Source organism: Panthera uncia, chromosome X (genome assembly GCF_023721935.1).
Source record: "Panthera uncia isolate 11264 chromosome X, Puncia_PCG_1.0, whole genome shotgun sequence".
Classification (NCBI taxonomy): domain Eukaryota; kingdom Metazoa; phylum Chordata; class Mammalia; order Carnivora; family Felidae; genus Panthera; species Panthera uncia.
Window position 1 is genome coordinate 54,332,166 of NC_064817.1, and position 16,439 is coordinate 54,348,604.

General features: G+C 39.0%; 1 protein-coding gene across 2 annotated transcripts in view; it reads left to right on the forward strand.

The window, feature by feature from the left end:
* The window catches only part of KIF4A (kinesin family member 4A), a 119,905-nt gene that overhangs the window by 56,393 nt on the left and 47,073 nt on the right, over positions 1–16,439 (forward strand). For both annotated transcript variants that reach the window (XM_049643914.1, XM_049643913.1), the window contains 5 exons: positions 2,327–2,459; positions 4,158–4,216; positions 4,323–4,428; positions 8,916–8,963; positions 10,075–10,260. In XM_049643914.1, the coding sequence (XP_049499871.1) occupies positions 2,327–2,459; positions 4,158–4,216; positions 4,323–4,428; positions 8,916–8,963; positions 10,075–10,260 (532 nt within the window). The remainder of the gene's footprint in view (positions 1–2,326; positions 2,460–4,157; positions 4,217–4,322; positions 4,429–8,915; positions 8,964–10,074; positions 10,261–16,439) is intronic.

The following is a 16,439-nucleotide window of genomic DNA, read 5'->3' on the forward strand; positions in this document are numbered from 1 at the left end:
TTGAGTAAAGAAACAGAGGAAATCGGGGTTCCCTTAAAGGGTCTCTTAAAGACCTATTCTAGTTCAACCAGTTTAGAAGCAATTGACCCATCTTCCTTTCCTTTCGGTTTAGCATAGACCTGTAAGACAAGTTTAATGAACACAAGGCTAATAAAAACTATTCCACACTTCCAACCACCTAGAATATATTACAGGATATAGTCTCAGCTACACAAGTAATAGAATAGATTCTAAGAAACAGTTGATGAATCAAACAGTGAACTCACCTGTTCAGTGTTCTACAGAAAAATAAAGATGCTACTTCTTTTCTCAAAAATGTATGTGTATATTTTAAGAAACATTTCATAAAAGATCTCACAAAATGTACAGTTCATATACATGAAATGTTTTTTGCTTTTTGTCCTAGGATTATATTCTTTTCTTATTGAATGTGTATCATGGAAGCTTTTGCATTGATTTTCTGTGTTTGTCAATTTGCACATGCTCGGCTAACTTGAATTCTTAGCATAGGCAATTAAATAGCCTGCAAAAGAGGAAACATTGGTGTTCCATTGTATTTTCACCCATTTAAAGAAATCTTGGAAATTTTTAGGAGGGCAAAACTATGGAGTTAAAAGTATCATTACTTTGGAGTTTGTCAATTTACATGAATGAAACATGGAAGTTTTCAGCTTAATAACTATAAGGAAATATCAGAGCAATCTAAAATAACACTAAATTTACCAACAGTTTTTATTTATTTGTTTGTTTATTTATATTTTAGAGAGAGCACATGAGTGGGGGAGAGGGACAGAGAGATAGAATCCCAAGTAGGCTCCATGCTCAGCACAGAACCCGATGTAGGGCTCAATCCTACGACCCTGGGATCATGACCTGAGCCAAAATCAAGAGTCAGACACTCAACCAACTGAGCCACCCAGGCACCCCCATTTATTTTTTCATTTTTTATTTTTTTAAGTAGGTTTCATGCTCAGCGTGGAGCCCAGTATGGGGCTTGAACTCACAACCCTGAGATTAAGACCTGAGCTGAGATCAAGAGTCAGACATTTAAAAAAAAAAAAAAAAAGAAAAGAGTCAGATGTTTAACTGAGCCACCCAGGCGCCCCAATAGTTTATTTTTATAATCAACATTTTAATTGAACATTCTTTCATAAGAGTCTTAGTAAATGCTCAGTAGTATAACACAAGACCTTATGGTTTGGCCTTGCTATTAACTTTTTGATGAAAAGCATGCTAAAATTTTCTGTGAGAATTCCTTGAGGTCTTAAGCTGGGTGAGAGGGCATCTATTTCCGAAATCCTTTTCGATCCTTTATTGAGATTGAGAACAGATGTTCCCTGTCCTTTTTTTTTTTTTTTTGCCTCTTTATTCTAGCCTTGACAACTATTCATTTTTCCCCTCAGTCTCCTTTAGATTCAAATCTTCATATTTCTTCTGATCTTTTTTCACCAGTCCTATTTTCCAGTCTTTTAAACAATTAATCCCAGTAGATTACCAAAAACACAAAAACAAAAACAAAAACTGTACCTCTCGTTGGTCTTTTCCATTAGTCTGGAAATGATATCAAGTAATCTGCATAAGTCCCAAAGGTTCTCATCTATATGTATTCCTTCAAACTATTTTGTTCCCTCCCACCCACTCCTATTTGATATGGACACAATTGTCACCACCCACTCTAAGCAATTTAAAATTGATAGACAAATGAACAAGAGGTTTTGAGTAAGGCAGGCATTTAGAAGGGAACACTTATTTATGGAGGGTTGTGAAATGTGCTCAGTGGCTGCTGGTCATTATATCAACTTTCTGACTTCCTAAATGCTATTTCCCTAAACTTCAGTAAATAAGCAGTTGACTTTTGTTGGGGTTAAATTTCACCCTGAGCTGTGTCACTTCTACCTCCCCCATACCTCTTCCTTCCCTGCTTCCCTAACCTTTAATGAGGGAATGAGGGTGGGAAGAAGAAAGAGAACATCTATGTTAGCTGCAGTTAGCCTTTACTTCTTAACTACATGGCACAAATAGATCTTAAACCAAGAGCCAAGGGTAAAGGTTAGTCATTTCTGTTGCAACCATGTCTGGTTCTGAATTATTACCGTCCCACAAATCATTAATTCAACATATTTCAGGCATATGTTTCTTATTCATTCAATATACTGCCTGACTGGAAGGGTAGATTGGAATGGACACACTTTTTTCCCAGATTTTTGGGGGTTAATTTTAAACCAGTCCGCCACACCTAAAAGGCCTGTGGGGTATATTTTTATCTACCTTTGATATAGGTGTTATCAACAGGTATTTTTCTATTATGTTACTTTCTTTGTTTTAGTGTGGAACCATCAGAAAATCTACAGTCCCTGATGGAGAAGAATCAGTCCCTGGCAGAGGAGAATGAAAAATTAAGTCGTGGTCTAAGCGAGGCAGCTGGTCAGACAGCCCAGATGTTGGAGAGGATCATTTTGGTGAGGACCCAAGACTAAGCTACTAGCAATCTGGACATTTACTAGCTTTAGTTTCTGAAATATTTAACATGCTTCTCATGAGAGACAAGTTATCTGGAAATAAATGAATTAATTTTACTATGTCCCCCCATGGAGCCCCTCTTAAGCCCTCTACATACATGGGCTTATGATCAAACATACAGAAAAGTTAAAAGAATTGTATGGTGAGCACCTGTATATCCATCACAAAGAATCCACATGAATCTTATTTTAAAGTACATTTGTTCTAAAATGCCAGAGAGGAAAGAACCAGGACCTCCTGTCACCTTAAGTCCTACTTAATCTTTATCCATAATACCAAGTAACTGTCCCCTCAGTAAGATTTTAGTTCTTCTCTATCTCCCTTCCTCTAATGTCATCACATTTCATACTCTGTCCTAACAGCTACCGTGGTGAGATAGAACAGCTGGGAAATTAATGTCAATTCTTTTACATATGGTTCATTTCTAAATAGTGGATCACTATGTAACTGATTACACCAATTCTGTATCCTACTACCTGTCTGATAGTAACCTGGATCAGTGCATGCTGCCTCTGTAGCTAATGTTTTTCTGCTAGTCTAAGTACAATTCAATCTTTAATAGCACAATGATTGTCAAAAGTGAAAATGAGTTTCCACCAAAATGTACTTGAACATCTGTAATTTATGCACCTTCACGCATCAGTGTGCTCTCTAGTCAAGGAAGTGTAAGCTGCTTAAAGATTCTTTAAAGGGGGCCAAACCCTATATCCATTGTCTATTACTAGGGGAAGGGTGAAAATGGGAGCTAGAGGATTTTTATATACAGTTTTCTGCCACCAGTGCTGTATTCTGTGCCTTGAAAGTAACTCTAGAGGCTGTGTCTCACACATATGTGAATGTGGCTGACATAACAGACAGTACCTGTTACTCTAGCCACATACCCATTTGAACTTTGAAGGCTGTCATAATGGCTTCAAGAAAGCTTATTTGATGTGCTGTTGGAATGTCATAACAAACGCATTTTTGTCCTGTATAACCTGCCCTTCCCAAATCTGTCACAGCATCTAGCACGTTACAGATACTGTGATTAAAATAAAATGGAAAATATCAATCATCCTTCCCAAATTGTAGCTCCCTCAGCCATTTCTTCTCTGCCACCGTTCTTGTGCCTCACGCTTTTTCTTGCTTTCTCCTACTAAAACTAGCCTACCATATCAGATAGTGTAACTTGGGAAACAAGGCTCAGCTCATATTCAGTGTGAGACCCTTTTATGTTTTAAATGCCCTTATGCTGGGGCTAGGAAACAGTATAGTGTAGGAGGCATTTTAAAGTAAGTGGGTTTTTTGCAAACAGGGAATAGCATGCCAGGAAGTATTGCTTTTTCCCCCAATTGCAAAGTTCTGTATGGAATTAAGGCTTCACACTCCACACCATAGTCTGAGCTTCATGGCAAGCATAAGACCCAGCTGCTTAGATGCTGTTTTTAGTAGCTCATGTTGACTGAAGGGCTAATTTCCATGACTCTGTTAAAAAAATACATTTCTCACTAAATTACCAAAGCCCACTAAATCCTCTTATTATAGCAAAGGACCCAACCTTTCTACCTAGGTTTTGATCCATTGGAGTAGGAGAGAGGGCATAATTAGGTGAGGCTGTTAGGCGTTGCCACTGATGATCTCCTGGGTCTCTGTTGCAGACAGAACAAGCGAATGAAAAAATGAATGCCAAGCTAGAGGAACTGAGGCAGCATGCAGCGTAAGTTTCATACTCAATGTTTCCTATACCACCTTAGCATATAATCACCCACGTTCTGGTCTTTGCAGTATGATTAACCTTCGGGTTCCTTTGTTTGAACTTTCAGCTGCAAAGTGGATCTTCAAAAGCTAGTGGAAACTTTGGAAGACCGGGAATTAAAAGAAAATGTAGAGACAATTCGTAACCTGCAGCAAGTGATTACCCAGCTATCGGTAAGCCAAGTAGGGGCAGTGTAGATAAACATATTGCTTTCATTTGTTTCTCTTGATGCATATAAACATATCTAACTTGTGCCTTTGGCCAAAACAACTAGATTGTGAGCTGTTTGAGGACAGAGGTCATGGATCATTGCGTATGATCTGAATATTGAATTTGTTAAGTCAAAACACTCCTAGGTTACATATGCAATGGCACATCAGTATTTCAGTACTGTAATCCAATACTGGAAGCAGCAGCACAGCAGTGCAAAATTGCCTGGTAACACAGGCAGCAGGCATTGATTTGCTGTCCTTTCAGTGCAGGCTAACTTAATAAGAGGCCTTGTACCTCTTACCTTGATCTTAAGTAAGCTGGGTTCTAACAGATAGCTTAGAGCAACCAGGGAATACCATAGTTCTTTTTTATAACCAGTAATACATTCATTTGAATGATCGTTCTGTAAGTCCCCATTTTTATTTATTTTTAGAACTGTTACAGTAGTTGTGGGTGGGCTTGGGCTGCAGGTATTTGTTGTTTTTCCCGGAAGAAAAATTCTTACAATCCCACCACCCTAAAAACCTCTTTTATTTTTGGTGTTCCTTCTCTATCTTAGCCCTTAGGCATATATACGTTTCTTTTTTTAACTGAAGTCATGTTAAGGGGCCGTGGTTGATTAAGGGGTTATAGTAGGTTTTGTTCCATCTATACCCTCTTATTCATCATTCTGAAGCCGTGACATGTCTGTAAATGACTGGTAGTAATTTCTAGCTCTTGGGCAGAGGCTTTAACTTCACCAGAACAGTGGTAAAATCTCAGGTCTTGCCCAGTGTTTTCTGGAGTTTTCAAAAGGGTATCACAAAATCATCTACACCTATGTTTTACTCTTAAAGAGTCCATTTAAAAATATCCTACAGTATTGTGGGAGGAAGGGTTAGGATGAGTTCCAATAAGTTAAGTGAGTAAATTCCCAAAAGACTTGAGAGCAGTGTTTTAGAACAAGTAGTGCTATACAAAACTACCACGAGCAGTCCAACAGAACAGTTCGTTTATCCAACAAACAGGCCACAGCAGTTGAGAACCTGGGCCCCAGAGCCAGACACACCCTAGTTTGAAGCCAATTCTGCCACTCAGTAGCTGTATAACCTTGCTAAGTACTGTATTAATATCAAAAGAAAATAATTTAAGTGACTCAAAAAGGACGTTAAAAGCCGATACACTCAGGGAGCACCTGAACTCCAGGTAACTCCTTGAGTGGAAGCAGAATTGGAGTTTTATAAGGTGAGAAGGGAGGGGTGTGTGTCCTTGTGGTTTGGCTCATGTAGGAGTTTTGTTGTTAATTGCTGTGAAACTTTTGGTTTGAGGCTATTCCAGTTTTCATGCCTGTGGCTTAAATTAAGAACATTGGTGCAATCCATCCTACTAGCTGTCCAGTTGTTTTCAAGAGTCGTTCTTGCAACCCTTGTAGTTTGTTCGCTGGTTAAGGTTCATAAGTGGGAGAGATGGCAAAGAAGGGGGAAGGAGGCAAGGAAAATTAGGAACTCTCTCTTTCTGTTTTAATCCTCTTACATTACCAATATGAGCAAAAGGCACTGACAACACAAAAGAAGGGGTGATTAACTGCCCAGAAAATTCAGGAAGTCAGTACAGAAGACAATGGGCCCTAAAAAAGGAATACAAGTTTGCCACACAGACAATGGGGAAAATACAGTCTATACAGAGAAAAAGGTACATGTCAAAGCAAAAATGGTTGAAAGTTCAGAATGTGATAAGGACCTTGCTGTGGCTGAATTATAGAGTGCATGCCAGAGAATGGCTATCACAAGGTTAAATTTCACCATCTATAATTCCACTTAAATGTAGCTGAAACATCTGATGTATGAAAACCTTGTGTGAGCTGCCTCAGAATTAAGATAATCTAGGCTGCAGAACCATACTGGAACCGAAGCTTATATGATTACAAAAGAGTGATCCAGGACACCGTTGTTCATGGCCACCACAACAATCTTAGAGGATTTCACACCATCTCATTTCTGGGGCTTTGGGTCACATGGGAAAGATGAAGGAAACCCATGGAAACAAGTTAATAACGTTAGAGAAGTCATATCCGCGGTGAGGATCTGGTGATATGACTGGTGCCTGCTGTGCCTGTAGAGGAAATTGCTAGTGGTGGCTGACTCAGAGGAACTCTGTAGAATCTCTGTGTCTGCCACTGAAAGTCACTTGGCACATGCAGCCAGAAGGTACTAAAGATTGCCATGAGCTGATAAAGTCTCTGGCTTCCCTCCACTGTCACAGTTAGGCAGAGTAAACCCTTTTGCCCAAAGCTCCTGCTGGACTCTTGAATCAGAGGTTTCCATGTCTATTGTTTCGAGACCCTCCCAGCTATGTATTTTTTGGAAATACACAGCAATGTATCCTGTGGCTTTTATTAAGACTCACTACAGTGAAAGCAAAACGTTTCAGATGTAAGTGCTTGTGCCCTTCATTCTGGATTAAAACTATTTTTATTTTAAGTGACGGGTGAACACCCCTTTTTCAGTTATGAAGGCAGCCATTGTTCCTGAATATTCCTCCTGGGGCTTTAAGCACTAAAGTGTACCATTTCTTCCTTAAAAATACAATTCAAACAAACCTCCTTGCTGCAGTCACCTGTGAGGAAATTCATGCAGTCCTTTCAGTTCCCACAAAATCAAATTTTGTTGTTTTTATCCCCTCCTCTAAGACCAGTTCCATAAAAACCATTTTGCATGCCTGGTAATGGGATTGCCTACAGCCTACAAGCCCAAACTTCCTATTGAAGGGCATTGCTGGTTAATGTAGCTCAACGTACCCTAGCCTTGTCCCCCTGACCGCCACCTTCAGCAAATCACGTATTTTTACCTTACAAGAGGTTCTCCATCGTAGCCTGAGAATGAGAACTAAAGAGGCTTTTAGGTTGAAATAAATCCCATCATTATATATTTATATTCAGGATTATGAAGGCAGAATCCTACCAAGTTCGTGTAGAACATGTCACCAAAGCTTAATCTTTGGCATTATAAAATTGTATTGGGCCAAAAGCCAAAAGGTAAACCACAGTAATATGTCTTCTTCAAAGATTAACCCATCTACTTCAATCCTGACCCCCTGGAAGGTAGTAGAAAATGTCTCCAAAAGCCAGCATTACAGGCTTTACTCATCTAGGATAGGTCTGTAAGTAGTCCATTTACTGAAACTTAAAACATGGGAGGGAAGAAAGGGTAACCATCAACCTATAATATATCGAAGTGCTCTGTTTTTCAAGAAGGATTTCATATGCCTGGTCCTTGGAGAATCACCAGTATTCTAAGTCATGATGAAAAAGTATTGAGAACACTGGAGCTTCCTTTGAATTTTCTTTGAGTCTCACTGATTGGGAATTTCTGGGCAGGGGAAGTGCTTTACAAATAGCACTTACTAAGGGCCTCTTCACTCCTCGCCTTAAAGGTATGAGATTCAAGTTTCAACAACTATGTAAGGTTTCACTGGGCTGATGCAGAGACTCCATGTGCTAACCCTAAATTATTTTCTTGCTGTTGAGCCAGTAGCTCTTTCACCTTTGACCTCTTTAATCATGTGACTTCCTGGAAATCCTTTCTTCCCAGGCTCACGGAATCACTTAAACAGAAGTGGTAATCCATATGTTGCAATACCAAATAAAGCCTAAATTCCAGTGGGGAGAAGAGAGCTTGCTCATATGATAGCCTATAAACAAATTAGTCCTAATAAGTGGTTTTAGGTTTCCCTTTTAGATGGTTGTCATTCCAGTGCCCAAAAAAGGAATTGCCCTTCTCTGGAAGGGAATCAGCGCTTGCCCTTTCCCTTCATGTAACCACTACCTGCAGTAGCTGCATAAGATTGATTCATTCTTAGATATATGAGGGAGATTTGTCTGACTTCATGAGCACATTTTTCTGGGTTATCAGCCTGTATGGAATTTATTTCCTTCTAGAGTAGGCTCTTGCTACCTTGATGGACTGTAAAAAAAAAAAATACAAAATAACCCTTCCTTCTATTCACTTTTCTACTGTGTTGCCTTTATTTCATATGTCTGTTTTTAAGGTGGCATGTCCATGTGAACTGGCTAGACCTGTACATTATAGAAGTAGACTTAGTGGTAAAAACTTAAAGGATAGAGTCTATAAAATGGGTTAAACTTTGGCCTGTTAGAATGACTAATGTTTCATTGGCTCAATAATCTCTGGCAGAGCAGGAGAGGAGCAATAAATATGTCAATTGCCACATGACCCTATTTTTCTTTTTAGATAGACTACACCATCAACCTTATAACGAGGATAGACTCTTAAGAGGTGGAAAATGGAAATGTGTGGTTTTGGGTGTAGCTATGTGCCACAAAATGGGTCCAGCACCTTAAATGGTCTCTATGTATACTTGAAAAAAAATTAAGTAACCAATATAAAATCCACTAGTAAGCTTCACTTCAGGGTCTTTTCCTAAACTGAAATATCATTTGTCATTGCAGGATGAAACTGTTGCTGCAACCATTGATACTGCAGTAGAACCAGAAGCTGTAAGTAATTGGCTTTGTGTAGAACTAGGAGCTTTAACTGTGCCATTTCCTGTAATTTATCACTCAGCTGAGGAAGAGAATCCCTGATTGCTACCATCCTACATAGAATACCTTGGAAATCCAGACATCTTGAGTATAAATGCCAGTTTTGTAAAATCCCGAAGTTGGATAGACTCCATCTCTAATAGTATGACTACTAATGGATGGCAGGGCTTCTCAAGGATGTCATTTTCCTTATTTGCAGTCTGGTTTGCTGACTTCTTGTTAGATGCTAGTATTCTGCAACAGCTGTCTAGCAAGTTAAGGGAGGGAAAAAAAAAACAAATTAGGAAATATGGCAGAGTCAAAAAAGTAGTAGAGAAGCAATGGAAGAGACTTTTTTTCCTCATCATACTTTGCTTGTGGATGGGATGGTTAGGGGCTAAAAGAACCAAGGGAAATATTTTGAGTGTTCAAGTTGCAAGAATAGATAAAATGTATTAGATGTTGGCTAAAGGTTAGAGAACCAAGTCAAAATGAAAGGCTAGACAGTGGCTTCCTTGAGACATCTTTTTGCCCTTAAAACAAACATGTATCGGTATTTTTCGTATTCTGAAAGAAAGATGGCAGATAAATCAGGTGACCTCTGGCATGTGCCCTTCATTCTGGATTAAAACTACTTTTATTTTAAGTGATGGGTGAACAGCCCCTTTTCAGTTATGAAGGCAACCATTATGTTCCCAAATCTTTCGGGATTATAAAGGGATAATGAAGCCTCTTCTCCATTTCCACCATTCCTAAAGTGCCATTTCCAGAACTCTTTATCTTGTAAAGACCCCTTAGAATGAGATGAAAGTAAGAAATGTTAGCTAGATCAATAAAGGAAAGAGCAAGAAACTCAGTTTACTCTAAGAGTTAAAAGATGTAAGAAACAAGGTGCTGTGAGAACAGGGAAAGAGGCTAGGCTCGACTCATTTCAGATGTTTAAAGCAGATGTATGAGAAGCCATATTTTTAAAAGAACAGGGGTACCAGTAATGGAGAAGTGGCTATGAGACCGACCTGATGAAGTAGGGCCTAAGGATCTCTAATTGCTTGTTTCTCTTACAAGTCATCATTTTGATCTTTTCCAGCAAGTGGAAACCAGTCCAGAAACCAGCAGGTCTTCTGATGCTTTCACTACTCAGCATGCTCTACGTCAAGCTCAGATGTCTAAGGAGCTGGTTGAGTTGAATAAAGCTCTTGCACTGAAAGAGGCCCTAGCCAGAAAGATGACTCAGAATGACAACCAACTGCAGCCCATTCAGTTCCAGTACCAGGTAAAATATTTACCAGAGCAGCATTTGTTTGTGTCTGCCACTTGTGTGTGTGAGTGGAGCAGGGGCAGGTGGAGGGCAGAGAGAGAGGGAGGCAGAATCCGAAGGAGGCTCCAGGCTCTGAGCTGTCAGTACAGAGCCTGACGTGGGGCTCAAATTCATGGACCACCAGATCATGACCTTAAATGACTAAGCCACCCAGGTGCCCCAGGGACACTGTTTTTGATGACGTTGAGACAACATAATGTGCATAGTACAACTGGAATTGTATTGTTGGTTTCAAAAAAAGGATACATTCAGGATAGGGAACCTGCAATTTTGTTTCATTTAATCTAACACCTTACCTTATGCAATAGGTATTTAATAAATAGTTTAATGATGTTATAATAAATGTGGTCTCTACTTGTGGAGAAATTTTGTTCTAATACCAATACTGAGATTCTGAGAAAGGTACATCTCTTAGTAGATGGTCTTGGCTATAGTGTGAATTAGGAAGAGGCTTATGGGGTACCTGGGTGGCTCAGTCGGTTAAGTGTCTGACTCTTGATTTCAGCTCAGGTCATGATCTCACAGTTTGTGAGTTCGAGCCCCACATTGGGCTCTGCGCTGACAGCACAGACCCTACTTGGAATTCTCTCTCTCTCTCTCTCTCTCTCTCTCTCTCTCTCTCTCTGCCCCTCCCCTGCTTGTGTGCTTTCTTTCTCTCTATAAAAAAATTTTTTTAAAGAGAGGGAATAATGGATATCACTTGACTTGGCAAATGACTAAACTGTTTTTCTTAGTGGTAGTTCTATGTTTTTAAATTTTTTCTTAATGTTTATTTAGAGAGGGAGAGAGCACAGATGCACATGTACAGAGGAGGAGGGGCAGAGAGAGGGAGACAGAGGTTCCAAAGCAGGCTCCACACTGACAGCAGAGGGACTGATGTGGGACTTGAACTCACAAACCTCGAGATCATGACCTGAGCTGAAGTTGGACACTCAACCGACTGAGCCACCCAGGCACTTAGTGGTAGTTCTAACTGGCCCTTGCTAATTAATAATCAGATCTTTACTGAAAGACAAGTCTTTGGCTTTCAGATTATTCCACAAGGTTAACCAGACCTTATTTTCCATTGTAGCCCAGTGTTTCCCATCCACAAAGTGATGTTAGCAGGGCTGGTAGCGGGAAGGGTGGATTGTTTCCCCATCGAGCTACATCCAACCACCCTCGGGTCATTATTTTCATATCAAGAAATCCCTATAGAAATCATGCAGCTTCTATCCCCAGCTCCCCTCAGTTTTCAGAGTAAAAACAAGAAAAGTGTTTCTCCTAAGTAATTTTCATCACTTTTTTTCCTTAGGATAGAGAATTCCCCCAGGGTATTCCAAAATAATAACTGAGTTGCCATTAGAGGTTTTATTTCCTTTTTTTGTTATTACAGTCATGTTTAACTTTTTTTAAACTTAATTTTTATTTATGTCAAATGCAAAAAAGTAAATATTTATGGCAAATGCATGTGTATCATTTTAAAAAGCCAAACAGTACAATAATCAGCAAAATGAATCAATTCCTGCCCTACTACCTTCTACCCAGATCCCTAGGCTTATACTTTACATTCTTCAAGCTGTTTCATCTGACACTTACATTCATTTTTTTGTAGGTAAGAGTTGGCAGTGTAACACATTAATTTAAAAATTTTAGACATTGCAGATCAAAACCATAATGAAATATCACCTCAACACCTGTCAGAATGGCTAAAATTAAAAACACAAGAAACAAGTGTTGGCAAGAGCATGGAGAAAAAGGAACGCATGTGCACTGTTGGTGGGAATGCAAACTGGTACAACCACTGTGGAAAACAGTGTGAAGATTCCTCAAAAGATTAAAAATAGAATTACCATATAATCCAGTAATTCCACTACTGGGTACTTACCCAAAGAAGACAAAACACTAATTCAAAAAGATATATGCACCCCTATGTTTATTGCGGCATTATTTACAATAGCCAAATTATGGAAGCAGCCCAAGTGTCCATTGATAGATGAATGGATAAAGAAGATGTGGTATATATACAAATGGAATATTATTCAGCCATAAAAAAGAATGAAATCTTGCCATTTGCAACAACATGGATGGATCTAGAAAGTGTAATGCTAAGTGAAATAAGTCAGTCAGAGAAAGACAAATACCATATGATTTCACTCATATGTACAATTTAGGAATCAAAGCAAAAAAGAGACAAACAAAAACACAGACTCTCAAATATAATGAACAAACTCGTGGTTACCAGAGGGGAAGTGGGTGGGCAGATGGGTGAAATAGGTGAAGGGGATCAAGAGTACAAAAGAAAATAATAGCTGGTTACTATTACATTTTAGAATAACTCAGGGTTTGATTAAAACCACAGTAATTTTGTAATGTAACATCTTTTGTGGATAGCTTCCTGTGCTTCCAGAAATTCTGATTAAATGGTCTCAAGAAATTCTGATTAAATGGGTAGGCAGTATCTCTCAAAAGGATGAGGCAGTTCTAGAGATGGAGAGTGGTGATGGTTGCACAATGTCACTGAGCTGTCCACTTAATATGATTAAAATGTTAATCTTTATGTATAAAAAAATAGTAAGTTCAGTACAGTTGTGAAAAAAGTTTTAGATGTTATCAATTGATTTCCCACTATGGAAGATAGGAAAAAGCTCTCTTATACAACCACCCATGTACACCGCCTCACCTCTTATCTCTCATAATGGTAATCTCACAAGTTTTGATTAAAGGAATATTTAGTGTTTAAAATTTTATGATTATGTAAATATGTTTTACAGCTGAGCCACATAGCATATGATTCCACTTCCTTTCTTGTTTGGCTTTTTCTATTTCCCAGAGTTAATAATCTCATTTTTTCATTTACTTAGTCTTCTATGTACCTGTCAATAATTTATCTCCAAACTTCTTTACAGACTTATAAAACTCCTTCTAATATGGTCAAACATACCAGATAATTTATCAATCCATTTCTTCCTTGAAGACAACCCTCCTGGAATCTTCTGTCCTGATTTTCTTTCTGTAGGCCTGCTGCCCAGCTGGCAACCTGGGACTGTCATCCTGGGAGTCTGCTTCACTTCTCATCTCTGTGTTGAAACAGATTCCGTATCTTCCTCATTCTTGGGATACCCCTTTGTGTTGGTTAAATACAACCCCAATAACTTTCTGAGACAGTGTTCATGAAAGAGAAATGTTTTAAACCACTGCATACCTGAAAATAGATTTTTGTTGTTGTTGTTGCTGCTGCTGTTGTTAGTTAGGTTGGTTGGGTTTAGATTCTACAATGGAAATCATTTTTCTTCAGAAATGTGCAGGCTTTTCTTCACTGTCTTCTGTTTTCAGTATTGCTGTTGAGAAGTTCATTATAATGCCTGATTCTTTTTATTTGATCTGTATTCCACTGCCACCACCACTCCTGCTCTAGAAACTTTAAGAACCTTTTCTTTGTTGCCAAGTGTGAATGAATTTCACAATGATGTGCCTTTGTATGGGACTTTTCTTGTTTATTGTACTTGGTGGGTCCTTTCAAACTAGAAATTTGTATTCTCCTTTAATGGGAAGGTTTCTTATATTATTTCTTTAATAATGCCCCCTTTCTGTTTTTCCCATTTCTCTTTTCTTGCACTCCTCATTGTCAGATATTAGATCTCCTAGATATAGTCTCTACTTTTCTTATCTCTTCCCTCCTATTTTCTATTTTTTATCTCTTTATTCCACTCTATGGGTGATTTCCCTCCACACCTATTTGCCTATTAATTTCTAAGATGTTTTTAATCCTCTAATTTTTTATATCCTTCTATTTTTTTTCATGGATGCAATGCTCATCTCTAATAGAAATTACATTTTTTTGAGGTTTTCTTTTTCTTCCTGCCTTGCCTCTGGGTCCTCCAAATTCCTGTCTTTAGTGTGTTTGGTCTTTTCTTTCATATAAGAAGCTTTCCTCAAATTTCCAGTGATCTTGGGCTACCCATTCATATTTAACAGTGGGACACTAAAAGCTGGTAGGAAGTTGTGTATGCATGGGTTTATCTTGGGTGGTCAGTTTCCAATAAAGAAATCTGTCATTCTCTCTGCAGCGGTGTAGACAGAGTGGTGGTATGCCTTATTTCTGGCAACCTAGAGAAAATAAGGGAGTTGAAGGAGTCCGTCCAGTCATGTACAGACTTTTATTTAATTCCCTCAGCAGTATGATACCTTATCCCTGCCTTCTGCTGTATGTGCTGTCTGTGAATCCAGCCTCTCAGATTTGGCCTCTCCAGAGAGGAAACCTGTGCTCCTCTCTGTGGTTCTATGATACAAATTGGCTTGTTTCTTCTTGGCATTTGTCCTATAGGAGTCATATTTTAGCTTTTTCCACTCTGCTAAGTCAGTTACCACTAGTCAACTATTTTCCTCTTCTAAATATTTGTTTATATTTCTTGACTGCTCCTTCATCCTTGTTAACTTATACCCTTTTGGGGGGTCATTTTAGTGGGATTTCAAGGGGGAGCAAATTAAATATGCAGCTCAAGCTTCCAGGTTAGCAGGACATAAAATGCAGCCTTTTTTAGATTGCTTTCCTACTTTTTTTTAAGTTTATTTATTTATTTTGAGAGAAAGAGAGTAGGGAAGGAGCAGAGAGAGAGGGAGAGAGAATTCCAAGCAGGCTCCATGCTGTTCAGCCCGGAGCCCGATGCCAGGCTCAATCTCACGAACCGTGGGATCAAGACCTGAGCTGAAACCAAGCGTCAGACACTTAATCCACTGAGCTACCCAGGTGCCCCACCTTTTTAAGGTTGAATGTATTTTGACTTTTCCAGGGTAAACAAAGGATTAATGGTCAGGTTGAGAAATTATTCCTCTCTTTTATTCTTTTACTCCTGGAAACATGGGGATATATGATCCCCCAGTGTACTTCTAACTCTATGAGAAGGTGCTAGGAATGAGCTAGAGCTGTAGTAACATATCTTGTCCCTTTTTCCCTTGGAACCCAATATGCTTGAGCTCCCAAACCTTAAAGTTAAGAGGAAACAAATTCTTATTGTAAACAGTACCTTTCCATCACCTGTAAATCACTGTCTCTTTCTAAGAAATAAAGGTAGTTTTTTGTTCTAAATAGTTTTTCTATCACTGAAGAATTGCTGTAGAAAAATTTGAGGAGGTATACATCTGATTAATGAAGATTGCCATGAGTTATAGTAACCCAAAACTCAATTAACTCCCTTTGTGGAGTCAGTGAGACAGTTTTGACTAAATGTGGCATATATAATGAAAAGATACTATTTCTCACCCATCCAATTGGTAAAAATTTTGAAGTGTAGTAATATCAAATGTTGAAAAGGGTGCAGGGAAACAAGTACTCTCCTACCTAGCTAGCAAGAGTAGAAATTGGAATTGCCACTTTAGAGGACAACTTAGCAGTATCTATTAAAATTACAAGTGTGGGGGCGCCTAGATGGCTCAGTCAGTTAAGCATCCGACTTCGGCTGTGGTCATGATCTTGCAGTTCGTGAGTTCAAGCCCCCACATCAGGCTCTGTGCTGTCAGTGTGGAACCCGCTTCGGATCCTCTTTTCCCCTCTCTTTCTCCCCCTCCCCTGCTGGTTCTCTCTCTCTAAATAAATAAATAAATTTTAAAAAATTAAAAGTGTGTACCCCCATGACTCTGTAATTCCACTTGTTCCTACCCTAGAAAAACCTTGCATGTGTGTACAGAAGGCATGCACAAGAATATTCCATTATGGCAAAACAATGAGGTAGATCTCTATGCAATGATATAAACAAATCTCAAAGACTAAAAAAAAAAAAAGTTACAGAATAATACACACTTTTAGTATAATTCTGCTTACCTTTAACACATTCCAATAGACACACATACAAATACGCACATATTATTTTTGTATCTATTTAAATAAATACTCTAGACATTTGCCACAATATATTTATATATTTATCAGTTATGCATTTTAAGGCATTTACATATATGTTTAAATGTCTATAAATGAAGGGGCGCCTGGGTGGCTCAGTCGGTTGGGCGTCCGACTTCAGCTCAGGTCACGATCTCGCAGTCCTCGAGTTCGAGCCCCGCGTCGGGCTCTGGGCTGATGGCTCGGAGCCCGGAGCCTGCTTCTGATTCTGTGTCTCCCTCTCTCTCTCTGCCCTCCCCCGTTCATGCTCTGTCTC